The 20,679-nt window shown below is 36.2% G+C and overlaps 1 protein-coding gene across 2 annotated transcripts in view; it reads right to left on the bottom strand.

The window, feature by feature from the left end:
- Nucleotides 1–2,287: 2,287 nt before the first annotated feature.
- The window catches only part of FAM135A (family with sequence similarity 135 member A), an 80,172-nt gene continuing 61,780 nt past the window's right edge, over nt 2,288–20,679 (bottom strand). For both annotated transcript variants that reach the window (XM_064707339.1, XM_064707340.1), the window contains 7 exons: nt 18,506–18,666; nt 16,776–16,867; nt 14,645–14,742; nt 9,311–9,462; nt 8,279–8,389; nt 5,133–5,246; nt 2,288–4,380 (listed from right to left, as the gene is read on the bottom strand). In XM_064707339.1, coding sequence (XP_064563409.1) covers nt 4,175–4,380; nt 5,133–5,246; nt 8,279–8,389; nt 9,311–9,462; nt 14,645–14,742; nt 16,776–16,867; nt 18,506–18,666 — 934 coding nt within the window. In that variant the 3' untranslated portion in view covers nt 2,288–4,174. The remainder of the gene's footprint in view (nt 4,381–5,132; nt 5,247–8,278; nt 8,390–9,310; nt 9,463–14,644; nt 14,743–16,775; nt 16,868–18,505; nt 18,667–20,679) is intronic.

The following is a 20,679-nucleotide window of genomic DNA, read 5'->3' as shown; positions in this document are numbered from 1 at the left end:
CACCTGAGTTCATGGAGTGGCGCTCCATGAATAAGTACATAATTAAGTACAGTTAATGTTTTGAATATACTAACTTTTGCTTTTTGTCACCTTTTAAACCTCTCCAGCTGACAGTGTTCTTAGATAAAACAGAATTCACTATCCACAAATGCTAACCTGAAGATGATAACTTGGAGATCTGAATCTAAAATAGCATTTTTTGTTCACATCTGAAAGCTTTAAGAAAGTAAATCTTGGTAAATTAAAGAGCAGCAGCACTTCCTGGAGTTTATTGGAGCTACATCTGGCAATGCCTACACACTGAAAGTAATTAACTAACTGCCTTACGAGTGACATTTTCTCTATCAGCCTTTTATAACATGGTTAATTAGACATTAGAGACTGAAAATAATGGTAAACCTTTCCTTTATTCTAACAGCAAGATGCTGGGCCTCTAGATGAGAGAAAATAAAGACAAATGCAGAAAAAATTGCTGTGCCTGAAAGCAGCAAGGAGAAAACCTAAACAGATCTTGTCAAAGTTCAAGAGAAATTATTATTTATGTCTTCAGTACAATAAAAACACGAAATCCTTCCCTTAAAAAAACTTACCAAGCTGTCTGCAGACACCAAGTAAGCTGTGCTCCTAAACTGCTTAACACATGCCATGAGAAATCATACATGTGTGCATACATCATATGTACAAGCATGTTGAATTTCAAATGATAAGAATGAAATAGCAGTGAAAGACTATTGAGGTACTGTTTATCCACCTAAAAATTAACTGTTATCAAAACATATTTCTCATCTTTATTGTACTGCTGTAAAAATTCACTTGTAACTCCTGAATTATTCATTTCTAGATCTTTTGGCTAAGGAGGTAATAAATCCTAACACTGGTAAAAACAACTGCAGCATCCACCACAGGAATTTTCTACTTTGTGATTAAATGGACTGTTTTCTTGTTTTCCTTCCTCTGTTTACTGATCATTTATCTCTTGCACTGCAGCTTCCTTTGCAAGATGACAGAAACAATATTGTACTTAGCTTTGCTGTTCTAAAAACTGGGGGATAAAAGAAATGAAAGACTTACAGCTAGCACAAAGCTTGCAGCAGGTCAGTTCAGATGAGCCAGATGTACTGGTCTTGGAGACTACCTGGAAAGCACCACAAGCAGCACTGTCCTGGGCAGTACTGATACTGCCTGAATGCCCCCTCTGCCTCTGAGACCACGTCAAGAACCTTGGTTATCTGAACACCACACCTGGTCAGGGCTAAGCAAATACAACCAGCTTGGAATCAAGGTTGTTTCGTGGTTACAGAGTAAGTTTTCCATCAATGTCAAATCTCTTGGTTCTGCTGCAAATCCTGGTGATTTCCAGTATAATATGAACTCTTTTTCCAAAGTTGTTGCAATGCCTAGATTTACAGTGAGAGAAAGTTGAGTTTGTATCAAGGATTCAAACACAACCCAAGGAATTAATTTATATGCAGAACATGGAAACAGAGGTTCAGACACTATGTCATTTTATGCAGTGATCTCCTCATTACATCACTGAGAGCTTTCTGAAGTAACAGTACCAGCCTATTGCCTTCAGGGAACAAGAGACTGACAGTTAAAGGAATGTTAAGGCCTCAGTTCTTACCTCTCATTCTGTAAGCAGCACAATTCTCTTTGAAGCAGCTGCAGGATACCTGCATGAAGGAGAGGTCACTATCTCTAAAGGAAGATGAAGCTCTCATTCAAACAGAAGAGTGGTGAGATGGTGAGTAGCAGCACTTTGGAGCTTCTGCTGCATCAGATGACACTGACTTATGTATACACAGGTCTGCATTTCAGTCTGGGAACACTGCAGGAGTAGGGGGAAATGCCAGGCGACACATGCACAGTTGCCCACGGTATCCCAGCCTGCATGTGTTGTTCAGGGAGCAACTGCAAGTGACCACACCTTCTGTGAGTGAATGTGAACCTCCTAAGCTTCAAGGACATGTTGGGGTCATCATGCCTCTCCCTGTGGTCAGATGGCACATCCTTGGGGACTTTGGGATGTCAAACAGCCCTCACAACAGCTACAGTACTGAGAGGGCTACCACACCACATATGGAGTAGGCAATAAAAACTAAGGAAGAGAGAATGAATACCCTGTTCCTAGTGATACTTACGCATAAATATCACATGATGTCCTGCACCATCCATTTTCCTCAAAGAACAAACCTAATTCAAACTGCTTTAAATAGACAGGACCTATTGTTACATTACCAACCCACTGCCCCCCCAAAAAAAGAAAAGATAAAGAAAAAAAAGTGGATATTTCTGTCATGATACTTTAGCTTTCCTGATCACAAAGGCATGCTTTACATGTTCTGATTTCCAGAGACAGAAAGCAAGACAGACATTTTTCAATAGTGACAGAACCATTTAAATACTTGTATCTTAAACAGAAAAGTTTAAAGTCTGAATTGTGAATCAAGGAACATTTTGTAACTTCAGCTCCCTTCAACAGCTATTCAAAGTTGAGCCAGTAGCCAAATCCAATAATAATGTTAAATAAAAGACAGTTGAGATACAAGAACATAATTTAAACATTTAGAGTTTAACAGCAACATCATAATACAAAACTAAAAACAAAAATAGGCATTTTTATAGTGAGAATGTATTAAAGATATCTTTGTGTCATAAGGACTTGCCTAACACAACACTAAAAAAATACTCTGCAGTGTATACAGTGCTGAACTGTAGATGCTCAGATACTCATTTCAGCATCTTTTAAATTATAGGGAGCTCCCCCTATATATTACAAAGACAATTATACAACATTCCATATCCAATGCAATATCATTTCATCTATTATTAAAGAAATTTCATATATATAGAATCACTTCAACTATTATTGCTATATTAATTTCAAAAGTACAAAATTATTAATTATATACAAAAAGCCTCCCCAGAATTTTGGTAATTAGCAGAACATTTCAGTTTCTTTAATTGCTTTCATTAGAGTAATTTGTTCATTTTATTAACACCAGATGCAATAACACAATGCTAAAAATAAACATGCATTATACAACAAATTTATATTTTTCAAAAAATGTTCATTACAATTAGTGTACAATTAGTGAATGCACATATAACTTTTCCCCCACCTTTAGTGAACTTTTGTTTGAAACAGAGAAAAGGGAAGGAAGAAGAAACCAAACAATGCTATTCAGCACCAGTAGAAAGTCGGATCTTCAACATTCCTGTATATCAAAAAATTTTATCTGTGTCACTAAACAGGTAAAGTTTACAATAATCTCATTTGAAGATGTATTGATTTATATTTACAATACTTTATAGTCAATAAAACATTTTAACAATATTTAAAAATTGTTTAAATTCATAAAAGTATTGCAGAAATTTATAACATTTACTTATTTTAAGTATATACAAGGAAGTCCACGTAAAATTGTCCATGTTCATCTGAAGAACTGACAGAGTAAGGAACCATCTTAATACAGTTTGCAAAACCCCAATTATTTGAAGGCAGCTATCACTGAACATTCAATATCCTTAGTTGCCATTTAATTCTGAAAACAAAAAGTCCAGTCTTAAAATTTGAGTATGTAAACTAACATGTTTTTGAGATCAGCAGAAAATGTATTCCCACAGGCATAACACATTTAACAATGACAGTAATGATTTTGTAGAAAACTGTTAAGCTGTAGCAGATATAGTAATTTTCAAATGTCCAGTATTTTAGCAGCTCACTGTGTTTCCAGTTAAACTTCCTACAGTGCTAAAATACAACAAGTGAACACGTAAGACATTGTTAGAATTTTAAAATCCAATTTATTTTTGGCATCTAAAGCCTCTTGTAAAATGTAGCCAAGTAACATCGACTTCTGTTGTCTGAAAGCCAATAACCAACCAAACAAAAGTACACACTGTGCTTTAATCTCCAAATAATTAGGTACCCAAAATTAAGAAAAAGTAATAGAAAAGTAAAAAGAACAAAATAAAAAAATATTGCACAGTCACATTACCTAGAAAGTAAAGTTGATGTTAAAAAGCCCTAAGTGTGGATGATATAAATTATCTTCCATATAAAAAGTATAAATATCTCTTAAAATACAGCTGCAGCTATACTTAAACACCACACATTATTTGAATTCATCTTTTAATGAGGTAATAACCAAGTCTCCGACAATGCTTTTCTCTACTGAAAATATTTCAGGGCAGCAACAAGAAAGAATTTTTCTAAAAATATTTCTGAATCAAGAACAGCAATGTGTGCAGCTCTCCCTATGAGAGAATCTGCTGTATTGGGTAATGCATTAATTACATTATAACGAACCAAATTACATTCCTTGTTTTGAAGAACTGGCAGAAGCAGGTTCTGGATCATTTCAGCATAAATTGGTCCTGTAGAGGAAAAGAAAAGTTGTACTGTGTGAATTGCCAGAAACTAACACAATTCTTTGACCTTGAACTCAGAATGAACATATTTCAGAGTAAGAGAAGTAATGAAATGTGTTAGGCTGTGGTTCTGTTAAGATAGAATGTAAAGAAAATTTAATTTCCTCTAGAAATTTTGGAAAAATAATTTGAAACTATGCATTTTAGTATTTGTACATTTATAGTGAGAATGTACTGATCAGTATTAATTTATTATATTATATAAAAGTTATTTGTCAATATATAATACTAGAATGCAATTGTGCTAGGATATCTAAACAGTAAGTACAGCAACTGACCCTAACTGATTATGGAAAATTACAGCCTTTTTTCCAGGGCTGTTATTAAGCCACAGCTAAATACAGCCCAGGGCTTGATGCTACAATTTGATATCCTCAAGAATCAAAATTACTTGTCCTCCCTGTTCATGAATTAGTACATCAAGGGCTGTGTCTATCTCACCTAACTATCAGCAAAGTCAGTGAGCTAGAAACCTGTTCAGTGTCATCTCCATCTGCATGTAACAGAACAGGACAGATACAGAAAGCAAGTCAGCCTCCATGTGGATTTTCTCCCTCTACTGCTACTACAAAGTAAGCCCAAAGTTTCTAACACATAATAGAGATGCCTCAGTTAAGCAGCTAGAATTAAATGGGAGGAGATTGATATGTGTGAGGTTTTAACCTGAGTGGTTTGTTTATTTTGTGGATATTTATTACCTGATTGTTTATCCTTTAAAGCTGTTTTACACATCTCAATGCGAGCAGAGTGATAAGGAACGTAACGATCCTGCAGAGATCCTACTAACACAATGTTTTTGAAGTAATGAAGACCTACAAGAAAAAAGGTACCACTTATAGCAAATCCTCTCATCTATTGTTACTGAATAATTAAACATTTTACAATTGATGTTTGGCACTAATTTATTACAGAATCTTGCACAAAAAGAGAGAAAAACCAATTTTGACATGTAGAGCTACAAAATAATGAGTAGTTTGGTACCAGCCTTTCCTCTGTACATATTTAATAGACATGGCCATGGCTCAGTTTTAGAGTTTCTCATTAAACTGAGTATGGTTCAAACCTTCATCTTGTTTCTTGGGAATACAGTGGTTGGTTCCTGGCGATACAGAAGAGAGCAAAGCCTCCACATGGCTTAGAGACACCTAAAGATGGATGGTGCCTTGTGTTCACTGATGTTTCAGACAGCAGCTGCATTAGAACTCGTGCCTAGACCAACACATACATGACAGAGCCCACCTAGTGCAGGTGCCTCTCTAAGGCACTGCCTCACTGTAAGGCTTAACCAGCTCAAGTGCAGGTGCAGAATTCACCCAAAACAACCTTGAAGTATAATTAAACCTTTATAACTAAATCCAGGCTTCCTAATTCCTGAACAAGCATGCTCAAAGTAGAACAATGCAAATGCAGGAACCCCCAGTAATGACAGAGTTACAGCCCTTAAAGACATTGAATTGTTACATTTTCTCTAGAAAGCTGCAGCAGATTTCTGGCGCTGCCCATCTGCTTTAGACCAAACACAATGGAGCACTTTAGGAAAACAGTTTGCCTTAGAAGAGCCCCTTCTGAATATCATATTTTAGACATAAGTATCATCAATCTTTCATTATGAATAAGTGTTTGATCAAAACCTTCAGCAGGAGCAAAGAAAGTATATAGGGTATTTCATAAGATAAGTGAATTTTACTGTTTACCTATTCTTTATCCATTTTGGGGTTAAGTAACAGGATGTGTTTAACATGTATGCTCTCCAGCAAATTTAAAATCTGTCACAAGCCACCATACAACTATGTAGCTGAGACCTTGACACTCAAAGACCTTGACACCACCTGCTGGATCCACAGCAAGTTTTAGGTTTTGCTGCATTAGAGATTTTCCCAGATGCAAAGCCAATGTCCAAAGAAGACACCACATTAAGCAGCAACAGTTTCTTCATTTTAGACCCCTATTTAACTCTATGATTACAAAAATCAACAGAAGTTGCAAATTCAGGGCTACACTTCTCAAAAGTGTTGTCGATCTCTTCCATGTACCCTGGGGTTAAGTGACTTCTGGAAAGACTTATGTTTAGAATCACTGTTGAGACCAGCACACAAATTCCCTGTATTGAGATTCTGAAAAAAGGAATTGTGCAAACTGGGGAATCCCAAAATGCCTCTCACCTTGTGTCTGAGAGTCAAGACTAGGCAATACTGTATGCCCACTGAGTCAAGAGAGAGATGGCAGGACAGAAGCAGGCCTTGTACAGATATCAAGAGTTAAAGGCACCAACACCTACATTGTACATACAGTATATTAACTCACCCCTCAAAGGAAAACTTTCTTCCTTCTCTATGAGGGAAGCATAAAACTTACTTTCTTTTCTCTTTATTTAAAATCATTACTTTTTAACATCTCTTTCTCCTGTCTCCCTCAGCCTTTCCCTCTCCCTTACACTGACCTCACTGAAGGACCAGGAAACAAGATGGAGTAGCTGAGTCTGTGGCCCAAAATACAGCTCTTTCCATCTCTGGCAGGAAAGAAAAAACTGAGCCTGGAGACTTTTATATTCCTTCTACCATTTATGGTGAACAAAGTCTGAAATGCACATTATGACTCTTCAGACAATGCTATGCAGGTCTTTCAAAAATCCTGTCAAATAAAGTTCTGCCATCAGAAAATGTGTCACATTTCTACAACAGACAATAGTACTCCAATGACAGTGTCTAACTGTGTTGAGATACATACACACAAAACCCATGGAATATGAATTTTTTTAAAGCCAACTGATTGATTAATCTGATTGTGTCTTAGCAGGGGTCCCACAGTCTTACTCAGCATCCAGTGTGTAACTTCTCACATAATGTCTATTTATATTCCAACATTTCTTTTCAAAGAAAGACAGCAAGACTAGATTGAGTTCACCTTTAAATAACAATTCAGCTTTAAATATTACTGTATCATCAACAAAATCACTTTGTGGTAGATTCTGAAGGGGAAAAAACCCCAAGTATTTCTAAAATAAATTCTTGATCAATATTCCTATCTTACAATTTTTCTTTTTGCTCCTTCCTTATTATTTTCTGCTTCTTCTAAGTCCTTCTTCCAAGCACCTCAAGAGCTATATGTCAGCCTGCCCATATATTTGTAATTAGTTGCTTTTGACAAAATTCCAGCTGTAACAGCCTAGAAATACTTTGATCCAGAAGTGTGCCTGGATTTTTCACAAAAGAGCACAAGCATCTCTGGCTCCACAACTGCTTGACTGACACACTTTCACATACATCTGTCAAAAACTACCCCCCTGCTGGCACATTACCCACTGGCAAATCACATTCTTGGCCAACAGTTGAAATAAGGATATTCAACCCAGAGAAAACAGTATGAATGATATAGTATAAATAATCTAATTGGGGATTTAGCTATTATGCTAGGTTCAACTTCTCCTTCCTTTATGAAAATAAGGTTTGGTTTTCCCTGACCATCTTAATGAGGTAATAAAAGACTTACAGTATAGATAAGAAAGGCATATACAGGAACAGATAATCCTAAATGTGTATGAATGTACTGGACTCACCCAGTGGCTCATAGATAGATATTTTAACAATGCCCTATTTATCTATTGGTATAGTGGCTGCAGTCAAGCTCTGCTCATTAACTAGGAAGGAAAGTCTCAAAGTAATATCCTACCTCTGCAACAGAAATGGTTCACTGTTTACTTTACTTGAAGAATACAGGACTTAAGTAACTCTTAAATATTAAAACTGAAACAGGAGCTTTTTGAAAATAAGTTGTTTTTCTTTAGGTTTATATTTACATTTATACACAGTTGCCTTTAAGAGATAGGAAGCATTAAAAAGCTTACCTGCTTTTTTACTAAGTTTATATAAGAATGTCTGTCGTGGATCTGAATGGTCTCGACATGTCAGTTGCAGTAAAGAACCAGACTTCTTCCATTTCTGCATAAACCACAGTCCTGCATTGTTAGGTACAACATGAGTATGGATCCACAATAAAATATGAAAACTAATTAAACACAAGTATAGTATGTAAAGTTCATAACAGTCTCTCAGATGTTAATTTTACTTTTTATGTAAGCATTGTCAAACTCAGAAACAATTTAAATTTTCATTTTCTTTCTTTCCTGTTTATTTACACAATGAAGCATGAAGGCCTTTATTTCAACTAATGTACATGCCTGCCCACAAAAAATAACTTCCAGAAAGTGTAAATACAGTAATGTTAGCCAGAATATACACATTCTATTTCAATAATTTGTATCATATTAGAACATTTTGATGTTCAAAAAACAACAGGCATTACTTCTCCAATTTCTGAACTGAACTCAATAAATGTAACTTGGAAAAAGGAAGCAGAATCTTCTCACAGGAATGCCATAGGAGAAAGTTTTGTTGGGTACTATTTCTCTTTATGAGTCAATAATAATAAGAGGTGGCTAACTGACTTTTCAGGAAATCTTGCTTCCCTCGCCATGCACATCTGCAGAAACACACTGCAGGTTGTAAGGCATTTTTGAGAGAGAAAAGACACAATAGTTTAGAATTATTTTAATGTATATTATATAATTGTTTGGCAGATTAAGTATATTCAAGTTCAATTTATTATAAATTCAGCTCAACAGATTAAAACTGGAATTTTTTTATGCTGCAACAGAAAATCTAACCCAAATATACTGGAAAATACTTAAGCCAATCTCCTTTTGCACATCCTTTTATTGATACTTTATTTTTATAACCCTTCTCTCTGCTTACGACAGTGAAATATGCAGTTTGTCACAATCACAGTAATGCAGAAATGTGCACCCCACATGAAATCGCTAAGTTCATTTCAAAGACAAGATTTCCCCTAAACTAAAGCTACTGAAAATAATACTCACCTGTATTAACAAGAGCACTGCTGTTGTAGAGGGTACCAAGATGTGGTCCAGACAGAGACAGGAAGGTATGAAGTTTGTTGAGGTAATACTTAAATCGATGTCTTGTAAGCACTGAACGGATTATTAAATTACCCAGTGAGTGTCCAATAAAGCTGTTAAAGAGAAAAAGCAATAGAACATGGAATTTTATAACAGGATTTTTTTTTTACAGAGAAAAAGACAACTGGTGTCGTGAAATGCTAAAAGAGCATAAGAAAAAATTAATGAAAGGTTTCCATTCAGACCTGTATTTTATGTCATTCAGGACGCATAGCTTGTCCATGTCTCTCAAGCTCCACAAGCTCATTAGAAACATGTTTTGAACTCCTCCAGAAATATTTAATACAGAATTTTTGAAAGGCAAACAAAACAAAACTATCCTTCCACCAGCATCTATCACCCAATTCCAAGATTATTTCTGGGTTCATTTCCCTTAGCACCAGCTTTTAAGAAAATATTTTATGAGCCATGCATGACTGAAATCATCATTACTTTGGCATGTGATGGCACTCAATATGATAAATGTATGAGCATTCCTGAAACAATCTAGTGGAGACAGATTCCAAAGGTAGTTCTAATAGGGCTTAAATGAACCTGATTATTTAAAAACAGATGCACCACCTCAGATCTGCTTAGCAGACTGACCAAAAGAAGTGATTATCAGTTTGAGCAAGCAATTGGAGAATATGTCTCTGTCAGGACAACCATACTTTTAGATGTTTCCCTGGTTAAACAATTTAAGGGAAAGACAGATGGAACTCTTTACCTTCTTGTATCTAAAGATAAATATTACTTACTGTGAGGTGCTTACTGTATGCAAGCCTGTATAAAGCATTTCTTTTAAATGGACACCACAAAATCAAGCAATTCTAGTTATTATGCTTACAGATCCCTGCTGAGATCAGGCCCACACCTGACTAGGCACTGACTTAAAGAAGACCAGACTCACAAAGTTAGAAGGAAAAAGTACATTCCTGCATTACAGATGCAACCCCAGGATATGGTGAAAACAGAAAACCATCCAAAATTATGTACAGTAGAACTATCACTGCTGGATCACATACGTGCTACAGTATTATACCTCTAGGATCATCCTTCCTGTCTGCTCTGTATCACTACATTCATCAACAAAAGTGGCTAAAACAAAGCTTCCTGCAACATCTGTGTAAAATACAGTGCTAAAAGATTACTTGACTGTTTAAAAATTGGAAAATACCAATTTAAAGGTAAATTAAAAAGTTCAAACAATTGGTTATAGAATGGCAGAACCACCCAGAACTCCTAAACCTGGAAATAATTATGCATTTCTGTAACAGAAAAGGAGATTTTGTACATTAGTAATACATTGTTTAAGCATGCATGTATATTCTTCTCAGTTCCTTTTACTACTAGATTTCCAATATTATTTGTATGAGAAATCCTTTGCTTGAGCTTGCTATATTTGCCTAACTAATTTTGAAATGAAAGATTATGAATCCTCTGTGGTGTCAGCACAACAGCAGTGCATTTGCGAAACAAAACACTGAGCTGCTCTCTTGAATACTAAAATTTAAAACTATTCCACTGGAGGACATCATAAGAATCCACACAAGAACAATAAAAACACAGATTTCTTTAAGAACAAGTAAATGCACACAGAAATTGAGTTGATCCCAAAGATGATCTGTGTAATGTAACTGCTTTTGAGTAAAACAGATTGTTTTCTAAAGAAGATCTGAATACTAGCAGAGATACACTCTTGACACTTCTCCTACAGTTCAGACAGTATTTACTAGAAGTCATAAGGGGATAAGAAACTCTTATACTGTACCATAGGGCATTTTCTGTGAAAAAGCAGCAATCCATCTATCAATTCTATCATCCCTAAGAGTACAGGCATACCTAACCAAAACTTCAGAAACATGGAAGAACCATTTTGAGGAAAACTGGGAGCTCACAATCAGCTGTGTGAATGTACCTCAAAGACTAAACACTTGTAGTTAATTTGAAAAGCCTTAGAAATATAATAAAGGTTACAGTAATATATTGTGATCCAATTCAGATAATTAGGTGAACCCATAATAAGCCTTAAATTTTTTTTTTAATAGAGAAAGGTTTTAAAAATTGCTCAAATCAAAAAGGGGAGGAAAAGGAAAATCCTTCAAATAGGGTCTTGAAAGTGTAAAACAGGAATGCAATCCATCTTACTTATGGGATGCTCTGCAAAAGCAATGAACACTAGGTGGCAATATTACTATCTTCTAAATATATCATTAACACACTGAAGTTAACAGAATTACAGTTTTTATACATGCTTTATGATACAAGTCTACCAATTCAGATCATACTAGAACATCAAACACAGGAAAACCTCATTATTCTGTGCCAATAAACAAAAATCCTGTCCAACTATAAAAATTCATGGAAGGAAGAAAATCAATTAAGATTCATAATCAATCAGGTGCTGAAACAACAAACAGATGATTTAATATATGCATAGCATTAAAAACTTTCGTTGTTTTTTTTATGAGCCAATGTTACTTAGGGAGGAGGATGACAAGCTGATTAATCTGCTTGAGGTCAGAGTCCAATGCAAGTCATCGGAAATTCACGTAAGACCTTGCATGTGCAAAATGGTTTCTGAAACTACCCTCTAAGAGCAGGTGCTTTATTCCCCAGCTGCCTGGTTACCTCAGGACTTCCATCCTCATAGATACCTAAAACTGGAATGGGTATGACTGAGCAGTTTGACACACTTCAAAGTTGCATTAACTTTGATGGTGGCATTAGCTTGACTGGTCCAAACGACCTCCAGATGTCCCCTCAACCTAAAGCCTCCTGTGGTTCTTTATTAAACAGTTCTTTTATAAAGCAAATTGCATTTATTTTGAATCAAGCTTCCAGCTCATGCTTGCTCCATGCTTGTTGTGAGCACAGAGATTTTGTTGAGAGATGAAGGAATGTGTTAGTGAATTGCTGCAATAGCTGGTATTAGCTCTGCAGGTACCAAAAATGTTTACTGAAGCTGACACTATGCCAGTGGTACAGGGAGTGTCTTTTCTCAGTACAGGAACGTAGCACAGTAAGTAGAATTTGACCATTACTTGAGAGCATGAGACTCTGCATTTATCCAAATACAAGGCAGAACCTCAGAACATCTCTGGACCTATCTTGACCTGAGCTGATTTTGATTTATTTAAGCTGTGACAACAATCATCTGCCAGTGAACTACCAAGTCAGGTCTAAAGCTGTATTAGTTCTACTACAGTTTCTATTAATAACAAGTAGTTATTCTTTGTGGCCTGAGCAGTGAATCACCAGAATGAGGTGTGGTGTGTATGACTGTAGGTGCAGGTATCATATGGCAGAGGTCCCCAATGATCTATTAATGGTCACTGCAGGAGCACAGCTGTGTAACTTAGGAGAAAAAGTCAGCATTAGGGATAACAGACAATGGGAGGGAAAAAAGAGTAAATGGGAAACAAACAAAAGAGCATATGTGCCAACTGGACATATAGAAATATGAAATTAATCTATCCAGACCCAAGGCCAAGGAAGCTGGAACTCCCACCAGGAACATTACTGTCCTTATACTGAAGCCTGGGATGCTGATGTCCAACTGCTTAAGCAAGACAGAATCTGACCATCTTAGGATGCTGGCTTTTTTTGCCATACAAAACCACAAATTTGGAGACTGATGTCTATTTTGACTGGTTATGGAGCAACACTCATAGAGAGAACACTTCCTTTAGGAGATGGGGAGATTTTTTGGAAAGAAACCAGCATCATTCAGGACACCACAGATAACTACTACAAGGGCTGTTTTTTACAGTGGCATAACCAAAATGAGGCAGGAAAGCATTGGCTTCTTGAGCAGAGCATTTCTCATCAGTACTTTCCCAGGCTTTCTGGGTTGGCCCTTCAAGGCCTTGCATAGAGGCACATGTCCTTCTAACAGCTCTCTCATGTAAACTTTCTCATCAGAAAAGCTTAAGTTGGGAAATGAAAACTTCAGCTTCAGTAGGGCCCAAAACAAGTACACACCTTAAAAAGGAAACTAAAATAAAAATTCCTAGGTTTGTTTTTTTCTTTCAAATGACAAGTAACAAATAAAAGTGAAGAATATTTACAAATCCAAAGTCTTATGAGAGAAGCAAACCAAAAGCAAACAAGAGTTCAGTTCTCAGGTATAAACAATGAGAAGATCAGTGGGTGGGTTTGCTCATTACAGCCTTCAGACAGCAGCATGGGAGAGAAGATCCTGGTGTATGCTGGTGGGTTACAGATCTCTCCCAGACCAAGGCTGTTACAAGGGGTATGCTACACCATGTAGCCTGTCAAACGAAGGTATGATCACACAGTGCTTTTTAAATTTTCAAATCAACAGTTTAGATAAAATTCAGCATGTCAGATCTTGCCTATCTCAAAACAGAAACATTTGTTTAAATAGTGAGATTTTGTTTAAATGTTTTAGATGTTTCCTCCAGCTGAACAAGGCCTACCAAACACATGTGAATGCACGCACTTGTCAGAAACACATGTGACCAGCAAGTCAAAAAACCTTCTGGATGAATAATTTGAAGGTGCCTAAACAAATTGATAAAGTCAGGCTTGAATTAGGTCCTTTCATCTATTGATGAGCTAACTCCAGCAACACTGCTGAGTTTGTAAGGTAGTCTGCCCAAATGGTGAACCCTAGTTTGAAAAAATAAATGCAACCGGCATTCCCTGGAGGTAAATGTAAAAGAAAACAGGAGAGCATGGACTGTGGTGAGCCCTCTAATAAGATGTAAAACATGTTCTTTAGCAGATGAAACAATCAGAAAACATAAAAAATAATGAAATATATTTTCATGCAGCTGCCCTTCAATGTCACAGGTAAGATGAAAGTGCCCTGTAGGAGTGACAAGACAGTCTGCCATGTCATAGTGGGTGAAGGGACTATAGAATCAGAAGGAAGCTAACTTCATCCCGGCATAGTGCTATTACAGGTTCCTTTGACTTTCTCAAAATATGTTTTTTTTTCTGCAGTACTCTATAATGCAGAATTTGTGGAAGCACAAGGCAGCAATCCCTTAAATGTAATACTTAACCTCTGCCCTAAAATCACCAGCAGATGAGCTTACAACATTGTTCAGTCTTCCTTCATCTGGCAATTCCCTCTCTCTCCATTGTCCTCCTTTCCCCTACTCCTCCCCCATCCCAAATTGCTTTTTCTCATCTCTCTTTTGACCTGCTCCTGAGCATCACAGTTTAAAACAACCCAGGGCTCTAGTTTTAGGTTTATTTCTGTAAATAGTATAGAACAGATATTACCTGATTTTTGAAAGGGGTAGATTATAAATTTGTATATACTGTATAATTTCATCTAAAAGGCGATCTGTCATGGAATCAAAATCAGCAAAGGTATCATTCTGTAAAATAAAAGAAATAAAAAATAATAACTGTATTTTCCAATGCAGCAATATACATTCTGCATTCAGTCTGAATTCTTACTCCCCAGTGTTTTGATCAACAGCACACAAATAAAAGCATTGATATTAACTCTGAATACAAACACTACAGCTAGTTACTATAAAATTTTCATGTCATTTTCTTGCAACACGGAATAAAGTGATACACATTTTACTGTAAGACTACTTTCTTCTAAAACACCAAAACAAATCTTAACATTATACACCCAGCCTTACTTCTAAGCTGTTCTCTACACTTAAGATTAGCTGTAGTGAAACACAAGACCAAACTGCATGTTCAGAATTTTATCACACTGCCCATGAAATAGAGATGAGTTAATTACTGCAACAGCAGCCTACAGTAATACCAGTTAATCAAAAGGAAACAATCAAACAAAATCCTTAAGGCCTTATCCTCAGTTCATAGCTGATTCTCTCCAATGATCAGCAGTAAGAAATTAAAAGAGATAGGCAAAGCCTGCCTAGAACTTTTCAACACAAGTTCCAAAGGATCTGTGCTAAAATCTGTAGTGTTCAACATTGGTAAATGATCTGGGAAAGGAAAGAAAGAGATGAAAAACCAGTTTGTAGACAAACCTAAATATCCAGAGTAGTCAAATCTAGAACCAACCAGAATTTCACAAGAATCTTATACTACTGCATGCCTGGGTGATAAAATGGCAAGAAATGCAAACAAATGTTACACAGAGAAAACCAGCCCTAACTGTATATGCAAACAATAATCTACACGTCTGTGTTGCATATAATCAGCATGTTAGGAAAGCAAGGAAAGAAAATAGCAATATAGCATTTTGTCATCTTAAATGCCCTGTCTAGTTCTGATCATTCAGTTTAAATGACAAGAAGTTTCAAGCGGGCCAGGAAGGGTACCATGGAAGAACAGAAACTTTTCACATCTAATTGTAAGAAATAATAAATGGACTAAGTCTCTTCAGTTGCCTCTTGAGGGAGAAATTGTACTTGCTTATAAAATATGTGATAAAAAAATGATAAAAACTGAAGCAATGAGGAATGATTATCAAGTATTTTTTCCAAAACAAACTGTAAGGTAAATTACTTCCATTTCCTTGTTTGCAAGTGAATTACTAATGTATACAAACCACAGAATTAATCTCAACTGTATGCTATGGATACAGAAGTAAAAAGATTCAAAAAGAATCAGAAAACATTAGGAGAAAAAGTCTGTCAGCAGCTATTAGGCTCAGTGGAATCCACAAATCAGAAAGTCTCACAGCTGCTGACTGACACAAACTATAGGGCTAGAGAAGAGAAAGCCTGGCTTGGTGCCTGCCCAGCCTGTTTCACAAAGCATCCCAGCAGCTACTGCCAGAAAAATGCTAGTGCACTTAATGAAGCTTTTGTTTGAGCCACTGACAAGACTTTGTTCTAGTTCATCTCTGAAGTATGTCTAATACAATATGTAATACACACATACACATAGACAAAAAGTAAAAATTGGTCCTTTGTGCTTTGGCAAGTTTAATTCATAAGAAAATAATAAAATTCACAAAAGTTTAACACAAGAGGCAATTTGATATTTGTTCGGTGTTATGATGTAGATCTTGCAGAATGCTGACAAAAGAAAAAGCAGCAGGAATTTTGTATTTCTCAGATCCTCTGAAATAACACATCTCCCCTCTTGCCACACCAACAGTTTTCACTATTACCATTTTTACCACTAGTACTGAGCATATTTTATCCACAATCCAAACTGCTTATGCTGAGAACTTAGGAGATGCAGTACACACAACATATTGGTAGTAACAAATGTTACCCCTTAAAATATTTACCTTCAATACCATACAAGATTTTGTAATTACTTTGACACGAGGCACAGATCAAATCATGGATTCCGTGAGAATACAATAAAAATACACAAAATGTGGTAATCACAGTAGTGCAATTAAATAAACATCTCTGAAGGTTTACACTGTTAATAGTTTTACAAAAATTCTTTTTTAGTTGGAAAATACCTGATTCCTTTCAGACATAAGAAATTCAATTCTTCCTCCAGGCAGCCCTAGCTCAATGTAAGTCTTCACTAATCTTAGATCTGCGCTGTTACCTTCAAAAGAAAAACAATCAAGAGTTGGATTCTGCAAAGTTAACTTGCAATAAAAGCACTCAGAATACTGAAATGAATCTCTGGCACAGCTTTATATTTAAACACAGCTAATTATAGCCTGATCCCTAATTAAAATTCAGTGGGACTTTGAAAGATAAACTACAATGTCAAATTAAGTGACAAAATGGTTTATGAAAATGACATTTGATGCAAACACTTTTAAAAAAGCAAGGATGTAGGAAGTCTTGTTTGATTCTGTCTTAGCCTCCAACTGATACATAGCACTGTGAACATTACATTCTTGGAAACCTAATTAATTTTGATAAAGCAATTTAAAGAACTCAAAGTGAGCTTAAAGAATTCAGTGAAGGAGTATTTCATAAAATGAAAAGGCAGAGTGAACAATCAGCAGATAAAGATACTTTTAGATACTGTGGTACCCAAAACAACAAGTGCTAGTTTAACTAGTATCCTGAAGATTTTTCCACATCAGTAGTCATGGATGTTTTTGAAGAAAGGGTAGCCTTTTTTGCCTTCAGGATTTTTATTTACATCTGTCATTCATAGGAAATAGCCTGTATAAGCTTGCCATTTCATAAGAAAATTCTAACTATGTGGACTTTCCTAAGGCTTCAAACACATGTTTTTTTAACAACAGGCTTCTTGGTCAAATTAACTTTTGTGCTGCATGAGATAGCATGAGAATATCTACACTAGTAAGAGGGAATACCTCTGAGTCCTGTTTTTAAAAGTACTTAACAAAGGTTGTTTTCTGCCCAAATGAGGAAAGAAAAACTATGCCATTATTTTGTTTTTTTAACTTAGGAATTTGAAAAATCAACAAGGTGCCTGTGTAGTGTCGGTGCAGTCCAATACTCTATTCTACTGCCCTCTTGTGTTTCCTTACATTGTTAATTTAACAAGTGTCTCAAAAAGGAACAAAAGCTAGAGGGGCTATTGTTTCTTAATATTGTTTCTTAATATTGTTTCTTAATTGTTTCTTTGAACTAAAAGCAGATTAATATATTCAAGCTACTTAGACTTTTATAACCCTTTCAATTAAAAAGAGGTTTTTTTCACTTCTACCAAAGTAGAATCTTTGGAAATATTCAAAAACCCAGCTGGATTGCATCCTGGGCAATCTGCTGTAGACTCTGCTCTGAGCAAGGAAGTTGAACGAGACAATTTTCAGTGATCCCCTTCACCCTCAACCACACTGTGATTCAGTGACTTAATCTTTTAAAACTTCATAAACACTTGACTGTGTTTTTTACATGTACTATTTCTTTTTCCTAATAAGAGGCACATATTTCTTTTTTCTTGACAAGACAGCAATTATAAAGAAAACAGTTTTGTCAGTAACTCCATTCTATTACCACAACATGCACAAATTCCTTTACGACATAAAAAACTGAAAGATGCACTTGATGTGAACTGTGGCATTAAACAGATTTATGAGAAGGGAAGTTTTATTAAAGACAGAAAACACATTGCCAAATGTAGCAGTACAATTTCAGATTACCATTTCCCTCCACTGAACCTATTTCAGGTGTTCAGTTCAGAGCTTGAATGACCAAAGCAAAATCTCACTGGTAATCTGAACTGCTTTCTTGTACAACATCACATTTCCCAGCATACCATCTAGGCCATGGACACAAACTATAAGATGTACTCCTTCTTCTGAACACTCATCATCTTCCATACTGAAATAAGGTATTGAAGAAGCCAGTTGGAAAACATCACTATACATAAATCCAGGAAGTTTAAGTTGCCTCAATTCTTCTTTAGCCTGTAGGAAACTGAAACAAAAAAATACTTATTATACATTTACTATTGCTAGATAAATGTGGGGTCTTACAAGATACAGTTTTCTACTGTCATTTTGCTTTGTATTCTATGTAATTAATATGAAGGAAAAGATATTTATCAAATTACTATTTTCACAAAATAAGCCATTTCCTCAGAACATTTTTACTGCGGATTCCTACAGCCCCTTTTCCTCTGTAACAAAAACCATATCTCAAGTTCTACTCTCTTCTCATCTTTGCAAACTCTCAAGTATTTCTGAAACCACTAAAGATGATGCATTCATTGTGGTCTTAAGCAAGCAACAGCTCTGTTTCCACACAATAAAAAAATTATAGAAATTATAACAAAGTGGAAGTCAAGATTAAGGTTTTCACTGACTTCTGATAATTCTTGCCAAGCCTATTTCTTAGGTCAGAAGAGAGCTGGAGTGAGTGCTGTAAAGTCTCCCCATAAGGTTCCTGCTGTAGGCTGAAAAACTGACACTTGCTTCCCAAACAGCCAGATCCAGACTTCTGATCTGTTACCTATTCTGTGAAGGCATACACTGTAAGGTTTTTATAGCTGAGATCCTCACATGCCAGGAGCTCCTTGGGTTTCTTCCTCCTTTTCTTCCACTTTGTTTAGTTTTGTGCATGGCCTTGCTAATTGCATATCAGTTTCCCTGCAGCACATAAAGCTTTATGCTTTCTTATGCTTCCTTAATCCATCTGTTCTGCATGATCCCTCACGGTGTCACGCTGTACCCCATCCTCTTCTGCCTGCTCACTGTTTCCCTCCCATTTCACCTTTTGTTTTCTGTTTTCCCTGCTTTATCTTTAGCTCCTTCCTCACTAACTGGCAGGAGCAGGCCTCAATGAAGTCAGCCTGAACAGAAACCACTGCTGACAGCTGCTCTTATCACTCTGCAACAGAAGCTACTCGGGTTTGTACTCAAGGCATGTTTCCTGAACACACCAAGGGTGGTTCTTTATGGAGCAGACCATACCCTCTGGATTCACAGTTATCTCATATTCCAGGAGACTCTGCTTTTCCTACAGCCAAGTCCTTGATTTTATTCCAAGCTCCCTTTTATTGTTACAGAACAGCCTGAGTAGTCTCTGCTCTCCATCTTTCCCACTGCACACCAGTACCACCATACAGTATTTCAGAAGCTACTTTTCTGGCCACTTCTAACCTGTTTTCCTCCACCTGACTGCTTACTCCTTCTTTCTGTTCTCAAGCTGCTTTTCACAAACTATCTGGTCTTTTATCTCTTCCATCTGCTCAGCATTTGTTTCTACCTCTCTTTTAAATTTTCTCTCATTGCAACATTTTACTTCCAATACAACACATAAACTGCTGCTTCACATGTTTATTTAGCAGCAGGAGTTTATCAGGGAAACTCCTATGTTTACAGCAAGAAGAGGTACAATCTGGGATCCCTGACATTCCTTTAAATTTGGCTTTCCTGGTCTCCAAACTGCAGTGTAATTTAGAGCACTATGGTCTCTGAGGTGTTACATTTTTGATATTTGAAGTTAAGATTTAAAAATAAGGCCATTACCATAGCTTGCATTACACATTTGCTTCACTTAACTACTCTGATGGACAGCCAGTTACACAATGTTTTTTGGATTTATGTTTTTAAAGTCAAAGCATATTTTGCCAAGCTGGCTATTTTAACAATTCCTATTTCATAAAACACCATTTTTATGCTCAATAGCATAACATTTTTTACAACATCCTTCTTCAGCTGGATGATTATTTTTTAAACATAACAAAGAAAAATCCTGTTTTGCTTGTTTTTCAAACCACATGAAACTACAAGATAACTCATAGAAGTGTAGTGCTAAGACACTTTTTATCTGAACATCTAGAACATGCTGTTACTTGGGCATGCTGAATCCACAAGCCACAGTTCTGGGGCATTCTACCCAGAAGCCCAACCATGCTTCTTTTCCCTTTCTCTATTATATTAACATAATTTCTAGAAGTAAAAAGCTTGTTTTAAAACAATCACTTAC

The sequence above is a fragment of the Zonotrichia leucophrys genome, chromosome 3 (assembly GCF_028769735.1).
Source record: "Zonotrichia leucophrys gambelii isolate GWCS_2022_RI chromosome 3, RI_Zleu_2.0, whole genome shotgun sequence".
NCBI lineage: Eukaryota > Metazoa > Chordata > Aves > Passeriformes > Passerellidae > Zonotrichia > Zonotrichia leucophrys.
Note: the sequence above shows the minus strand (reverse complement) of the source record. Positions and strands in the feature narration are given on the sequence as shown.